The 15,221-nt window shown below is 34.2% G+C and overlaps 3 protein-coding genes across 4 annotated transcripts; all 3 read right to left on the bottom strand.

Moving 5' to 3' along the window:
- Positions 1-618: 618 nt before the first annotated feature.
- LOC107177706 (snakin-2-like) lies at positions 619-1,800 on the bottom strand. The gene is made up of 3 exons (XM_015531955.3): positions 1,420-1,800; positions 1,177-1,264; positions 619-1,079 (listed from the first exon to the last, which is right to left on the bottom strand). The coding sequence occupies exons 1-3, from the start codon at positions 1,486-1,488 to the stop codon at positions 895-897; spliced, it is 342 nt and encodes a 113-aa protein (XP_015387441.1). The 5' UTR covers positions 1,489-1,800; the 3' UTR covers positions 619-894.
- A 1,704-nt stretch (positions 1,801-3,504) lies between these two features.
- On the bottom strand, positions 3,505-8,743 carry LOC102619610 (uncharacterized). 2 transcript variants are annotated; one of them, XM_006483715.4, is made up of 17 exons: positions 8,252-8,743; positions 7,912-8,112; positions 7,738-7,796; positions 7,485-7,622; positions 6,964-7,038; positions 6,752-6,835; positions 6,585-6,646; positions 6,299-6,368; positions 5,650-5,725; positions 5,401-5,531; positions 5,057-5,116; positions 4,909-4,983; positions 4,678-4,782; positions 4,484-4,579; positions 4,307-4,387; positions 4,102-4,203; positions 3,505-4,003 (listed from the first exon to the last, which is right to left on the bottom strand). In XM_006483715.4, the coding sequence occupies exons 1-17, from the start codon at positions 8,559-8,561 to the stop codon at positions 3,935-3,937; spliced, it is 1,794 nt and encodes a 597-aa protein (XP_006483778.1). In that variant the 5' UTR covers positions 8,562-8,743; the 3' UTR covers positions 3,505-3,934. The 2 variants fall into 2 exon arrangements, with proteins under 2 accessions (XP_006483778.1, XP_024956476.1); XM_025100708.2 differs by having other exon boundaries at positions 7,912-8,119; positions 8,252-8,399.
- Positions 8,744-10,700: 1,957 nt separating this feature from the next.
- Positions 10,701-13,348, bottom strand: LOC102619322 (IAA-amino acid hydrolase ILR1-like 1). Its single transcript, XM_006483714.4, has 5 exons — positions 12,872-13,348; positions 11,815-11,940; positions 11,395-11,709; positions 11,190-11,318; positions 10,701-11,104 (listed from the first exon to the last, which is right to left on the bottom strand). The coding sequence occupies exons 1-5, from the start codon at positions 13,259-13,261 to the stop codon at positions 10,730-10,732; spliced, it is 1,335 nt and encodes a 444-aa protein (XP_006483777.1). The 5' UTR covers positions 13,262-13,348; the 3' UTR covers positions 10,701-10,729.
- Between the last annotated feature and the right edge of the window lie 1,873 nt (positions 13,349-15,221).

Genomic DNA, 15,221 nt, shown 5'->3' on the forward strand with positions numbered 1-15,221 from the left:
CCACGAAAACTAGGTACATTTTAAGGTTCATACGGGATTACTTATCATGTGGTAACTATCATTTTTCACTTTGTTTTATAACGTATAGGTAAATTCCAGATATTATTTTTGTAGAAATTAATTTTAAAATATTATATTTATTACTGACAATGAGCTTAATTTTATTATAGCAAAGTCAAAAACTATAATTTAAGAGTTGCAATATCACAATACGAAAAATTGTCTAATTTTGGACCAAAACGAATCCTGCTTGAGTCTTTGTATTAATTGCCTCGTTACCAAGATGTTTTTATTTTGTTTTTATTGTCACTAAATTAATACATATTTTATTTTGTTTTTATTGTCACTTAATTTGATATTAAATATATATAGAGAGTTAGAATTTACTATATGCAGGTCTTGTTACGTAGTTGGTTAAATATGAGGCAAAGTTTGTCACAACATGATGTATATATAGCCTCGATAAGCTTCATGAACAAGCTGGCGATAAGACGCATCTCGATGTTTATCATCTATGGTTTCGTGCATCGGCACTCATCAGCTGGTTGGTCGGCGATAAGAACAAGACAGGAGACTATGATTATTATCTGATCATCACATCACATACACACAGAGAACTAAATTTAAATACCTCGCTACCCGGTAGCTTCAACTTCATTAATTTATAAATAAATACACAATAACACTTGCACAGGACTACTTTCTTCTCTCACATTCTAAATATGCATATATATAGTTAAAACACAAACAGTCACACGCGAACTTGAAAACACATCATTCTATCAACAAAGCAAACAGTGCTAAGAAGCAACTTATTAATTTAGCATTATCTTAATACGGATTATATATATATTCAAGAGAAAGCCCTTTGAAATGGCAGGCACATATAATTAATTAAGGGCATTTGGTCTTGTTGCCATGAGTCGTCATGTCAGTATAGCATCTCCCACACATCTCTCTGTTCCCTGAGGTTCCAGGAGGAACACAGTTGCACCTCGCACAGCATGTCCCGCAAGCTCTTGTGCACACGTTTGGCCTCGAGTGTAAGCTGCATCTTACCCTGCACAGCCCTACACAATCTGCTACAACATAAGCTGATCAGCTCATCAACAGTGATACCGTATATAAAACAAAGGTTTAAATTGAGAAGAAGAAGAAGAAGAAGAAGCTGCGTACCAACGGATGTCAAAAGCCTTCTATTAGCTCCTTTGACCTCCTGGCCCCGCTGGGTGTCTTGATTTTCAATCTTGGCATCAGATGAAGCCTGCATGCAAAGTAAGTAGGATGTTAATTAAGAAACGAACCAAAGAATTCCATGCAGATGCAGAAAACTATTTTTTATGATAAATAAATAATTAAGTTATTCCTCAATTAATTTCAACAGCATGTAACATGAGATAGTGTGCTTGCTTCACTTACCAGTGCTATGCAAAAGAGCACAATCGCTGCAAGAAGAAACAAGCGAGACGCCATGTTTGAGAATTGCATCACCTCTATCTGAACTCAGAAGCAGTGAGTTTCTCTGTGTTACTTGTATTACTCTTTTTTTTTTTTTTTATAAATTAAAAAAAAGAAACTCAGAAGGTGCAGAACTTACTAAGCCTGCAGTTTTTGCCAGAATTGGCAATTACTAGCTTAGGATCTAAACGCCATGGGTGGCTATTTATAATTTATAGCCGTTTCTTTCCTTTGCGAATGCAATTGTCAAGTACCCAACAACTGTTGCAATTACATATTTACACCCCGGGGGAGGCAATCATATTTATTGCACACGGTCCATGACAATTTTTTTTTTTTTTAATAACAGAAAAACATTTGATTTATATCAATATCTCTCTATCCCATTGTATCCCAAAAAAAAAAATAATAATAATAATAACATCTCTCCATCCTATCAAAAAAAAAATTTTTTTTTTTTAACACAGCCCGTGCATGTCTGTAAATCTGTTTTTTTTTTAAATATTAATATTACAATCAGAAATTCGATTTAAATGATCAAAGAGAATTATGTATCATACAAATACATATATAGAACATATCAGAGCTTTTTTTTTTTTTTTTTTTTTTTGTGGAAAAAAAATGGTAATGGATGATAGGGCCGAGAATCGCCTTGCCTGGAATAAGGGCATGTCTCCATGTGTAATATAAGCAGAGACGGAGAGACGGGAAGATGACTCTTATCCAATTTCCAAATTCCCAATAAATAGCTAGCTGTACTCCATTTCTTTTTTTTAAAAAAAAAAAAAAAAAAAATTAATGTCGCCACCGCCACCGAAAGCAGAGTAGCAGCTTAAACATTAAACGTAACATAAAAATGTCGTTTTGTGATCATGAAATTAATTAGTTTTTGGCTGATGAGCCAGCCCTTAACAGAAAAAGAAAAGAAATGAAATATCCAATCTATCTATCTATCTATTTCTATGCGTAACGTAATTGTGCCGGAACCAAGATTTTAGTTTGGGATCGTCGTCGTCCCCGAAAGTTTTCTTAAAATTTTTATTTGGAGTTGCCAAAATATAAAGTTGAAGGTTTCCTTGAAAATCTTTTTTGGTGTTACCTTGCATTTCATAAATTTTTAAAAAGTAGTGATCCCCAACTTACAGTAACTTTGCCGAGCAACTGACACTTGAAGAATGAAATTAAATCAATTTGAAAAATTAAATTAAATCCCCACAATGCATTATGGGGGTTCAAATCCACGACATCACAATTGTTATTAGACTTAACTAGCAACATCTTATTAATTTTTTTATTTTTTTAAAAAAATATTACTTGTTTATTTTTTTATAACTAATGCTTGATTTTTAGACAATTACATCTTAATAAAAAAAATAATTTTTATAATCTTTATTTAAATAGAAAAAGGACTGAATGAAAAATAATTATTATATCTCAAAAATCTCTATTAAAAATAATTATTTCTTAAACTATAAAACATAATCATTAATTTATTTTAACTTATAAAGATAAAAATATTAAATAACCATGCTCAAAATATTTTTATTTATAAAAATAAATAAAATATCACTTATATTCTAATATTAAAAAAAAAAAAAGAATAAACATAACATTGAAACACATGTACTCAAGTCCATTCAAACTTAAGCAAGTATATATAACCCCTCCCTGTTTCACAAATAATGGCAGAAAGCCGGTGGTATTTAGTAGTGTACAGTGAGCATGAATGAGATCAGACGTATATCATCCACCTCATATGCGAGCCTCCCCGCCAACCCACGTGCATTCACCATGCGCCTGTTGACTCATTGCTTCGGGCACGCCGACATACGATGCTTCACATTTCATTTTCGAATGGCCTTTAGTTGGTTTTTCCCTATTTGTTCATTGAATTTTCATTAAAAATATTAGTCCATAATTCATTCAGGCCACTCGTGATCTCAATTCGCTTGGCTCGGCCTTTCGGGTCTCCTACTTAAACTACGCTATCACCGACTAGCTAATTAATCAAACCCATACGCGTTTACCATTATGGGAAACATCAGCTTATCAATCAAACCTTGTAGAAATGAAACTTTTAAGTAGAATAAATTCCAAAATTTGACAATCAAAATCCATTAGCTGATACGCTAATATTACAAATCCAGAATATTTAGAGCCTAACTAATTACCAAAAACTTGCGAATATAACACTTGCACAATGATTAACTTTTCCTAGTCCAATAACATTATAGTAGACCAATCTTGAACTCTGATTGAAGAAAAATCATTTAATCAACAATGGTAAAGCTGACTACAACTGCTCAATGTCAAAATTCCAAATGTTCCTCAGGTAATTGATGTTGGTTCTCATATATGACTTAAGCGATGGAGTTCTTACCATTACTCGCCGGCAAAAGCATAAACAGAAAGAATGGGCCACTGTTCTAATACACAGCAACTGACTATTTTCCTCCTTTACTATATGAAAGATCTTCTAGAAAAAAATGTTGACTTCCTTTTCACTCATTTCATATACAAGGTCTTTTGCATCTGTGAGAGCACTCTGCATGGTTGAAAGGTCCATTACAATAGGCTTATGCACCAGGAGTGAAACAGAGATTTAATTTGATGCAGTAAAAAAGAAAAAAAAAGTGATATTACCTGGCCAAATTTCGTAAGAAAATTATTAGCAAGGTTTAGAGACGTGACTGCCACATCTTCATTAGCCTTGAGTGCTTGAGCTATAGCAAAAGCCCCATCGTCCTGTATACAAACCCAATGTGAGACAGTGCAATAATATTACTGATTTCATAACAATCAATATGTGAAAAAAGAAAAAAAAGGGGAAAAAAATTATATTACTAACCCTTATTTCATTAAATGCCAAATCAATTGACGTCAAAGCTTCATTGACCACTTTGAAGCTTTGAGCCAGGCACTTCGCACCCTGCAAATAATTGATGCACAAAGAATAGAACAACATATGGTTAAGAGAATAAATGGCTGAATGAAAGAAAGATAAACCATTACATCCAGAACATACTTCATCTCTAAGTCCATTTGCTCGCAAGTCCAGTATAGATATGGTATTGTTATATCTCAACATGTCCGCAACAAATTCTGCACCAATGGCTCCTATCTGCAAGAATTTTTTTTTTTTTTTTTTCATCACTCTAGTTTAAAAATGAGGGAAAAAAAAGAAACTCAAGAGGAGAAGACTCATAACAGTGGAATTACCTGACACCAACCAAGCTTAAGGGTGTTTATGTTTCCATGGAACTTCAGAACCTCTGATAAAGCCTTTGCTCCATCAGCTCCAATGGGATTATAAGCTAGGTCCAACTGAGAGAAGGGGGGGGGTGGGGGGGGGGGGAAGAGAGAGAGAGAGGAATCATGTCATCATGCTCAAATTAAAATAGTAATAATAATAATAAATAAAGTAGATAAAAATGATGGTCAAGGACTCACACTTGTGATGACAGAATTATCTTTCAACACCCGGGCTATTGCACTAGCTCCCTTAGAATGTATGTTATTTCCTCCCTGCATATGGAGACCTCCAAAAGATAAGGAAAGACCCAGACATAAGTAATAAGAAAAACTAATTTCTCCTCACCAGGTCTATGGTTGTTATTGTCCGGTTTTGCTTCAGAGCATCTGCAATTTTTTCAGCTCCCTGATGAGTTTTCAACAATTAATATCAACAAGAGGGGCAAGTCCAAAATGTGAAGCAATTAATACATAATGTATCTAGGTAGATACTACAAGTTGATTGGTTTTCTGAAAAAAGAACACAGCCGATTAGTTTTCTTCCATCCAAATATATTCTGTCAATAATAATTTCTCTCTATAGTTACATTTGATAATCTCAGAGTGATCTACAAACTCTAGTAACTATAAACCACAATTGGAGAACTTGAAAAATTTACAAGCATGGCTAAATATTGAGAATATGAATACCTCATCACCAATGTCATTCATGTAAAGATTTATCCACAACAAGCTCTTACAGTTCTTGATATATTCAGCAACATGAAAGGCACCTTTTGCACTAATTGAGTTGTTGCCAATGTCTAGAACTGCAAGTTTCCCTGGAACATATAAAAACATGTCAGCTTAACTGTAACATAGTCAAATGTTTGCTAACTTAAAATGTCAAGTCAAATGTTTGGTAACTTAAAATGTCAATGACAGCAGTAAAACGCAAACCTTTACGAGAAGATAGACCAGACATCAAGGCACGAATTCCTTCATCTCCAATGGAATTTCCATGAAGATGAAGTTCCTGAACATATAATTTAGCTATTAGTTTCATATCCCTTGAAAAGGAGAACTATTTAGTCTTCTCTTGAGTCAAGACCCAAGTCTTTTAAGTGAAAGATACCGATGCTCCACAGACATAAGAAAGCTACCTAAACAAGAACTAGGCAGGAAATAGGCACAATATTGCCAAGGCAGGGGAGGACCAAAACAATTTCATTTTTTAAGATTCAAATTCCAACTCAAATATCATAACAAGCTTACATATGGAATGTATATTAGGATTTTGCATCTTTCCCAGGAGGGACAGGGAATCATTATAGTTCCCACCTTGACTTGATAGCCAATGCAGTACGTTCAGACACATCATTGATATATAATTTAAATATCACTTCATGATTCAGCAAAATCTAAGTTTTCTGGTTTACTTTTCCTTGCATAAAACTAAAGCTATTCATCCAGTATAATTGAGCATCATATTTTCCATTGAACATAATGTTAGAAAGTCCTAAACAGATTATAGACAATAATGTGATCTATGCAAAGCTGAAAGAAGAAAGTAAACATAAAAAATTGCCAAATTTAACAAGACACGTACCCGCAATGATTTGTTCCCTTCAAGCCCTTTAGCCAAAGCATTAGCCCCCAGAGCACCACCATAGTTGCCACTTGAATGATAACAGAATGTTAGAAAATTTTCAAAAGCCCCACAAAGAAAAATGCAATACCCAAAAACTTTAATCTAAGACTGCCCGGTAAAAAGATATACCATAACATATTCTTATACCACAAAAAGATAAATTTCATCCTTAGGTGGACTCCACATCTTAGAAAAGCTTAAAATGAAGAGAAGAAGATAATAGGAAAAAAAAAAATGCACTCACTTAAGATGGAGACTTCTTATAGTGCTATTCTCAAGAAGAGCTTCAGCAAGACTGGTAAACCCCTACCTCCATTTCCAAAGACATTTCAAAACAGTATTAATATCCGAAACTTTGACAAAAAGACCCATTTTAAACCTATGAAAAGAATGTTTAAGATTACTGCATACAGAATAATCAATCATATTGTTGTTAAGTTCAAGAACACGCAAGATTGAATTGTTTTTCAGCAACTCTGCAATAGCCTTCGCACCCTGCACCAAAAAGCGGTATACAATTTAGGCAAATCAATAAATCATCATCTGAAAGACAACCTTCTCTACTTGGACAACCATGAATGAACTCATGTAGGCACTAGTTTTGATGCTAAAAGTAAACCAACCTCATCCCTCAAGTCAACACTGCTAAGTTGGAGCCTCTCAACACCAGCATTGTCCACTAATATGTCACACAAGCACTGCAAATATGGACAAGAAAAATAAGAATTGCTATCTGTGATCATAAAAATAAATCTAGACTTTGAATATGAGAATCCTTATTAATAATATAATCAAAGTGAAAAAACAAATCGCAAATAGGAGAAGTCTGCCCAATGGAATTACAAAAATTGTCTCTGCACTCATAATAGCAATTCTAAACTGAAGAAATAATTTCCAGACACGTAAAACATGTGATGCAAAAGATACATCAGCATCAATTCCAAGATGGCATTAATCATGCAGGTCAACAATTCGATACACTGTTGGAACTGATGCCAATTTACAACTAAATCATAAGAACAAATTGATCCTGAACTATCTTTTAACTTAAAGACCCCTATATCATATTCCATTTGACTCACTCAATCAACGGAGATAAATAGAAAAGAATTTATAAAACATCAGTATGGTGACTTGGGCTCACCTTCACTCCTTCATCTCCAATAGGGTTACCAGAAAGATTTAGTGTCTTTAAAGCTATGTTTGATTGAAGAACGCCATCAAAGGCTTTAATTCCAGCAGCAGTTATTCCATTTGCAGCAAAACTAACTTCCTCAGCAGTCTGAAACACAATTAAAACACAGTCCATTAACTCAATAGCAGAGAAACAATAGCCACAGTCATCACATCACCAAACAAATATGAAACATAATGATAGATTATTCAAGAAATCCAACCTGATTGTAACCTAAGCTCTCTGCAAGAAAAAATAATCCTTCATCTCCAAAGTTGCGTCCTGCCCAAAATCTCGTGTAAGCAAGCACATCTTTGTTACAAGAAATGAGTTCTAAACTGCATTCATGAGCATATATATTTAAGCCTCCAGAAAATCACTGTTAGATATAATATACCTGACATGTCAACACTGCTGAAAGCCCTGAGTTCTTTTGCAAATTCATTGAGAGTCTGCTTTGACTCGCGGAATAACTTTCCAGTGAAGCCGGATAGCAAATTTGTGCCTGCTCCTACGGACCAATTCATCCCTTCGGCGGTAGGTTTACTTGGCCTTGACGGTTTTGGCATAAGGAGTTTCTCCACCAATTTCCATAGAACTGTTAGCTGAACTTAAATTAGTACAACTACTGAGAGACATTTCATCAAAGTAAATTGCAAATGCTTATTAATATACAATAGAGACATGTGACGATCATCGGATAAGCTAAAATTCAGTGATTATAAAAACTTGCGTACCGAACGTAGCGGAGACGAACACACCGGCAGGCACGACAAAAGAGGCAATCTGTTTGACCGGAGCGGTGGTCAAAGCGTTGTCACTCTGAGACTGCCTATAAACTCGCCGTTGTCTCCGGCCTCCCTCTGGCCGAGCAGCAGCCTTCACAACCAAACGCTTAAGCCTGAAACACCTTCTCGTGCCACTAAACGGCAGCGCGAACGAAAGCGGGGCGTCTCGCGCTTGACAGAAAGAGCGAGATAAAACAGGTTGGGCCCGATGCGAAAGCTTGGGATGTGAGTAGAGAGAGATAGTTGAAGTGGAGCCCATGAGAGGGCTAGCGCCAAGTGTCGAAGCGAGTTGGAGAATTTGAATAAAGCCGACCAACAGCGAGCGATTAAGCGGCTGGCGAGTGGCGAGCTTCACGAGATAGTTCGAAGAAGAAGTGCGTAACTAGTGAAAGTGGTAAGGGTCTCGGAAGTCACAACTCACAAGTCACGGTTACGGCAACATTAACACAACCCAATGTCATTTCAATGCCGTGGCATGGGCTGTTTTATTATGTTTGATCCATGTCTCTGGGTGGTACTATTCGCACCCCGTTTCTTATCGTTTTAAACCCTGCTTCTGAAGCCATTGCATTTATTAACATTATTATTAGGACCGTTGTCCCGAAAAATTCGGTTTTTAAAATTAAAAGAAAAAATCTATCGGTTTATATGAGAAAAAAAAATTAAAAAATGCCAAGAAAATTACGATTTAAAACTGAGAAATCTTAAATCGAATCAGAAACCGAAACAATTCGTTTCGATTCAGATTATTATTTCTGAAAAAATGACTGTTCAATTTAGTTTGTAACCATACTACTGCCCACTCCTACTCATCAATATCATAAATTCTAATAAAATCTAACTTCATTCCAAAAGTACCCTTATCATTAGCCATATATCAATGGCAGCTTCATCCCATGATCTATCTCACCTTGTTTCAGAATATAACAAGCTTGTAGAAGCAACAAAACAATATTTATATTTGACGTTTTCTATGAGAGATGTAGATATATATCAATCCAGTTGATTTGTCATCATTGCTTCATCAAACAATAACCAAATATATATACTATGCTAGCTCCCCGTTTTCGAATTACAAGAACAAGATTCATCCATTTGATTGTGCATTCTACATCGACAGTGTTAGAAACTTCGGACTTCTATTTCAAAATTTTTAAGCTTTCTATGTACCTGACTGCAACAATAACTGGAAAAAAATAAATTAATTCGCACAGTATTCCATCTTTCAATACATACCAGCAATAGAAAGAAAGAAAAAAAAAACACTGTATCATTAATTCCAAAAGAATTTTAGTGTAATGTAACAATGGTAGATTAGTTAGTTTGGAATATATAAGTACATTAGTTTGATGAATAGGAGTTTATGTTTGAAAATGATATGGGCTCGCAAAACAAAGCACAATTAAGAATATAGAAGCAAATTAATCAGTGTTCTTTGAGTTTCCCGCACAACAATATTTAATGAGTAATCATTGATCTCATCAATAAATGCAATTGGTCGAATAATTTAGATGACGGCACAGCCCTGGATTAATTCCTTTGGCCTTATCGAACCTGTATCATCCAAACAGTATAAATACAAATCGGCAGCCAGTATTCTTTCATCCATCGATCAATCCTCACAAGTCGTAAATAAAAATGGCTTCTAGCACGAGAGCAACCATGTTCGCGGTTTGTTTTGCTGTGTTGGCCATGGCCGCGGTCGCCATGGACCCGAATATGCCTAATATGCCTATGTCTCCATTCCCCGGCCCATCATCCCCGGATAATCTTGGCAACCTCGTATCGCCGTCGATGATGATTGGATTCCTTGCCTTCATTGTCGCTTTTCTTGGTCTTTAGAAAGCTTCTGCCGTTCTCAGACTCTTAGTGTGTTGTCTATGTTTCTCGCTTCTCTTTTTCTTCAGGTTTTTTTTGGTATTGCATGTGTCGACGTTGTTTGCTTTATGTATGTTTTTTACTTTTTAGTTTTGGGTGGATATATATTTTTATCTTTACTGAATAGTGTCGTGAACCATGATGGTTTCTATTACTTAATTAATCTAGCTATATATATATATATACTATTAGTCTGGTTATTGATGTTTATTAATTGATAAGCCGCACACCACAGTCACAATAGACATGAGATGCAATGTATTGTATCAGGTGAAAACACAGATGCCGCCGCATTAATTAATAATTAAAACTCCAAACTAGCTAATGTCCCATGCAGAATCAAAATGGTAAACTGCAAACAGATAATCAAATATGGGTTTTTCGAATGATGCTTTGCTTGTTGAACAAACCGCAAACCAACCAACTCCCTTCTCCTGGAAACCAAAATACCAATGATAAAGGCAAAAATTGGCTGCCTTAAGCTTCTAGTGCTGGCTAGAAATGTACATTTACATATATATGCCGTATGCTAATATATATATGCTTCAATTAACTTAGTTTTCCGGAATTTACAAGGTAAGAATGAGCAAAAGCGGCGTGAATTACAGCTCCAATGGGAAGCACATTCTCATCAATGGTAAAATAAGGACTGTGCAGAGGGTACAAAGATCCAACACTGTCATTTAGCATTCCTAATAATAGAAATGATCCTGGTATTTCATCTAAAAAGAAAGCAAAATCTTCACTCCCTGTGAATATTGGAGCTAGTTTGACGTTTTCTTCACCTAATATTTCAGCCGTGACACGCCGTACATGTTGATATATTCTCACATCATTCATGGTCGGAGGGAGTGTAGGATGCTCCCTTCCTGAAAAATCAACTTCAGCGGAGCACCGATGAACAGCCGCCTGCCCTTTGATAATCTTGAACAAATCAAAGAAATTTTATTTGTGAACCTTAATATGATATTAATGGCCTTTAGAATTAGTGCAGTAATTAAATTAGTACCTCTTCGATTCTTTCTCTAAGTGCATTGAACCTCTTTTTGTTGAAAGCTCTAAAAGTTCCAGCAACTGTAGCCGAGTCTGGGATCATGTTGTATGAACTCCCTCCATTGATCATAGCTACCGAAACCACCTGCCATGACCAAACTTTCTTGTTAGGGGCAGGGAAAGCTCGAAATTCTGATTAAGCGTGTATGTCGAATAATTACCTGAGAATCTAATGGGTCTATTTCCCTGGAAACAATATTCTGCAAGCTAATGACTGACGATGAAACTGCCAAAATTGGATCAATGCAGTGTTGTGGGATTGCAGCATGGCCTCCTTTACCACTGATTTTGGCCTTAAAGCTCCCACAACCAGCTAGAAAATCTCCAGGCCGTGAAGCAACAACGCCAGTGGGATACTTATGCACCAAATGCAATCCAAAAATGGCCTCTACATTTTCAAGAACACCTTCTTGAATCATATCTTTTGCACCTGTTCCTCGTTCCTCAGCTGGTTGAAATATGAGAACGACAGTGCCCTGTGTCAGAACACCAAATGAAAATTAATTCGGTTTTAAAGAAAGGAGGAGGAGAAAATTCTGAACTTTTTAGCAAAATTTTGAATAAATAATTCCACCAATTACCTTCAATGTTTCACGCATTTCTTGCAGAATCTTTGCAGCACCAAGGAGCATTGCGACATGCGCATCATGGCCACAGGCATGCATTTTCCCATCTATTTTGCTCTTGTGTTCCCATTCTACCAATTCCTGCAAAGAGGCAGAACCGTTTGGCATGAAAGTGGCGTGTGTTCAGAGTTAAGCATAAACGCCACCCTTAAAAACATATGCTCATTTTAACTTGAAAATTTTGATCGATTTATATTAAAAAGCAGCACAACTTAATTAATTAATTGCCTGGTAAAAATCTGAACAAATTAAGAATGGACATACCCAATAGCATTTATGCTTTAACTAGATGAAAATAAAATTTATTTTTCCTTCGTCTATGTCCTCGTCACGCATAGCCAAGATGTATTTAATAGAGAGAGCATACAGTGAAAAGTGGAAAATATAATGATGGACAAAGCATCTGCCTTAGCAAGTCAGCTGGGGATTTAACGATTATTACAGTATAAAATTAAAAATAGCGGGACATATTAAAATATTCTTAAATAATAAGAATGTGGCGACTTTCAGCCCTTCATGAAGTAATTAATGACAGGGTGCTTCTCAGCAATATGTCCCACAGAAGCATCTATTAACGCCGTGTTTAATATCTCTGTCCTTGATTTTTCTTTTCAACAAAATAACAAGCTGGTCTACTGGTTTAAAGCTCCTAATCATCGACATCAATTACAGCGAGCTACGCTGAAAAATCACATATATATATATATATATATATTGACTTGAAAAGATGTTTTGTTACTTATGACTGCCAATTTGAACTTTTGTTTTATTATGTTGAAACTTTGTATCACATGTTCCAGTCTAATTGTGTATTATTAAATTAACAAAAGCAGCCAAGAATCAGCTTCCTCACCTGTGGGTCACGGCTCTTAACACATTTAGTCCACAGAACACAATTTTAAAAGATATTATTTTGTTGCCGTGTTGTGCAGATTCTATTCTTCAAAGCTAGCACTTCAAAAATTTAATATCTACATCATATGATGAAGTATTAATTAATTATACAACTGACCTGAATTGGCAAAGCATCCATATCCGCTCTTAAAGCAACAAAAGGAGGAGAGCCAGATCCAACGGTGGCCACAACACCAGTCTTTGCTACTGGCCATCGATAAGCAATACCAAGTTGGTCAAGTTCTCGCCTAATGAGCTCACTGGTCTCAAACTCTTCGTAAGCAAGTTCTGGGTTCTCATGAATTTGCCTCCTCATCTTTTTCATCCAGTTCACCGTGTCTTGATCATTGGCCAGCTCAATTATCCGGCTTTTTATGGAACTATTTTGACTTTTGCTTGTTTGAAAATTCAAGCTCTTTTCGTTAGAAGAAAGCAGAAAGTTCAAAGAAGCAAAGATAGTTATGGAGATGAAGATGAAGAGAGCGTGTCGTAGTGGATGAAAAGCCATTGCCAAGTTGGAGAATGGTGATGAAATAGTTGTGGATTTGTAATCTTATGAGCAATCGCTTTTTATTAGTACGCAACTTAACTAAGCTTTAGTTATATATATATATATATATATATATATATATATATATATAGTAGTTTTCTAATCAGGGATTCCTGACTTTAATAAAGTCAGGGATTAGCTAAAAGACAAAATAAACACATACTCCAATATATTGTATATACACGCGCGTAAATATATACGTACACATAGATATGGAGATCGTCGGTTCTCTAAATTAAAATTAATATATACTACTTATTTCAGTTTCATAATATTCAAAACTTTTTTTGTATTAAAAAAAATTAAAGAAAATTTGATGCACTTAGTGAATAGATCATTGTTTAATATATAATTTTATGAATATACGTAAAATATATATTTATTAAAGAAAAATATTTTAAAATGACTAAAAAATAAAAGAAAAATATTTTATAATTGATTTTTTTATTCATATCAAACCTGTATTTCTTATTTTTTATATTAATTTTTTAATTATAATTTCAATTTATATAACTTATTTAATTTATAATAAATATGAATAAAAATATATTTAAAAATTAAAATAATATTATAAAATTATGATGTCAAAAACATTATTAAATATTATAAAAATAGTAACAGGCAAGTGATATATATTCATTTTATTAGAAGAAACTCCCCATAAACTTATACACCCACTCATCATACATATGTCCATTTGATAAAATATTAATGGCGATCGTGATAATGTATATGAGAGGTGAATTTAATAATATAAAAAATTGTCAACATTATTTTATTTGATGACTTCATTCATTGGTTCAGACATACGAATGACAAGTCAATAATCTTGTCCGGCTGACTAATTAAATTTCAAATATAAGGAAAAATAAAAAAAAAATTTGAACTTTGTTAGAGAATTTTAATAATGAGTGGCAGAATAACTAATATAAATATATAAATATTTATCGAACTAGAGCATTGTCATAAATTTAAAGAGCAAAAAAACTTGTGTTAACAATTTTATATAAATTTATAAAATTTTACATATATAAAGCCACTAGTAGCTGGATCCCATGTACAATAAATACATAAAATTGAGTCTTTGATTTTCCGCAATCCAATTGTTGATTATCTGATAACATTAAATATTATTTTAATTTTCAATATTGTGTAAGGTCAATGGCTTAAAATTTATGTTGACAATTTAAGTTAAAATAATCTCACTTTATACATACATGATCAAAACTTAGATGGAGCCCCACATACATATGCAAATTATTTGTAAAAGAATGATAATTTTATTTATTTTAGTCGAATTTTGACACAATTTTTCAAAGACGATACTTTGAATTAATTACCAAGAAGCTACCATGTCGCATACGTACATTAGAGGAAAATTGGCTTGAGCCTCATGTATCACATGGATGATAAATCACCGCAGATTTTTGACAATTTCATGATGGCCATGAATTGAGGCTATCTTTTTTGGTTGTGTAGGAACGTGAATTAATTAGAGCACCTTTTTTTCATTTTATTGATTTTGTATTTCTTTTTTTTTAGTGATAAAAACGCGTCAATGTTTAATAATTTGTATTTCTGTACCCTTTTTTACAGATTACATTCATTTTATCATTTTTTTTTAAAAATCCATTTATTCAAAAGGAATTTAATGTTCTCGCTTTTTTAATTAAAAAAAAAAAGGATAAACATAAATGCATTATCCGAAAAGTAAGTAGATTCCTTTGTAAATTCTGGTGAATAGAGCGCACGAATCAAATTACCATGATTGAACTTTCATTAGCTTTAGCGGTTGAGATTTACCGTTGAAAGTCGATATATGTGATAATTTGCGAATCATCTTGTGTAGGAATAATAAATTGATTTGACCCTAACACAATCTCACCATTTGGATAATTAATCGTTAAATAACCGCGTA

This window comes from Citrus sinensis, chromosome 4, assembly GCF_022201045.2.
Source record: "Citrus sinensis cultivar Valencia sweet orange chromosome 4, DVS_A1.0, whole genome shotgun sequence".
Taxonomy (NCBI): Eukaryota; Viridiplantae; Streptophyta; class Magnoliopsida; order Sapindales; family Rutaceae; genus Citrus; species Citrus sinensis.

Excerpts from the sequence above, each read along its gene's own strand:
- LOC102619322 (XM_006483714.4), bottom strand. The coding sequence starts at position 13,261 with ATGGCTTTTCATCCACTACGACACGCTCTCTTCATCTTCATCTCCATA. Across the intron at positions 11,941-12,871 it reads TGGATGCTTTGCCAATTCAG|GAATTGGTAGAATGGGAACA; the intron begins GTCAGTTGTATA and ends GCCTCTTTGCAG. Across the intron at positions 11,105-11,189 it reads TTAGAGAAAGAATCGAAGAG|ATTATCAAAGGGCAGGCGGC; the intron begins GTACTAATTTAA and ends GATTTGTTCAAG.
- LOC102619610 (XM_006483715.4), bottom strand. The coding sequence starts at position 8,561 with ATGGGCTCCACTTCAACTATCTCTCTCTACTCACATCCCAAGCTTTCG. Across the intron at positions 5,532-5,649 it reads TGGTCTATCTTCTCGTAAAG|GGAAACTTGCAGTTCTAGAC; the intron begins GTTTGCGTTTTA and ends TATATGTTCCAG. Across the intron at positions 4,580-4,677 it reads TTAAGCTTGGTTGGTGTCAG|ATAGGAGCCATTGGTGCAGA; the intron begins GTAATTCCACTG and ends AAATTCTTGCAG.
- LOC107177706 (XM_015531955.3), bottom strand. The coding sequence starts at position 1,488 with ATGCAATTCTCAAACATGGCGTCTCGCTTGTTTCTTCTTGCAGCGATT. Across the intron at positions 1,265-1,419 it reads TGCTCTTTTGCATAGCACTG|GCTTCATCTGATGCCAAGAT; the intron begins GTAAGTGAAGCA and ends CTTTGCATGCAG. Across the intron at positions 1,080-1,176 it reads AAGGCTTTTGACATCCGTTG|ATTGTGTAGGGCTGTGCAGG; the intron begins GTACGCAGCTTC and ends ATGTTGTAGCAG.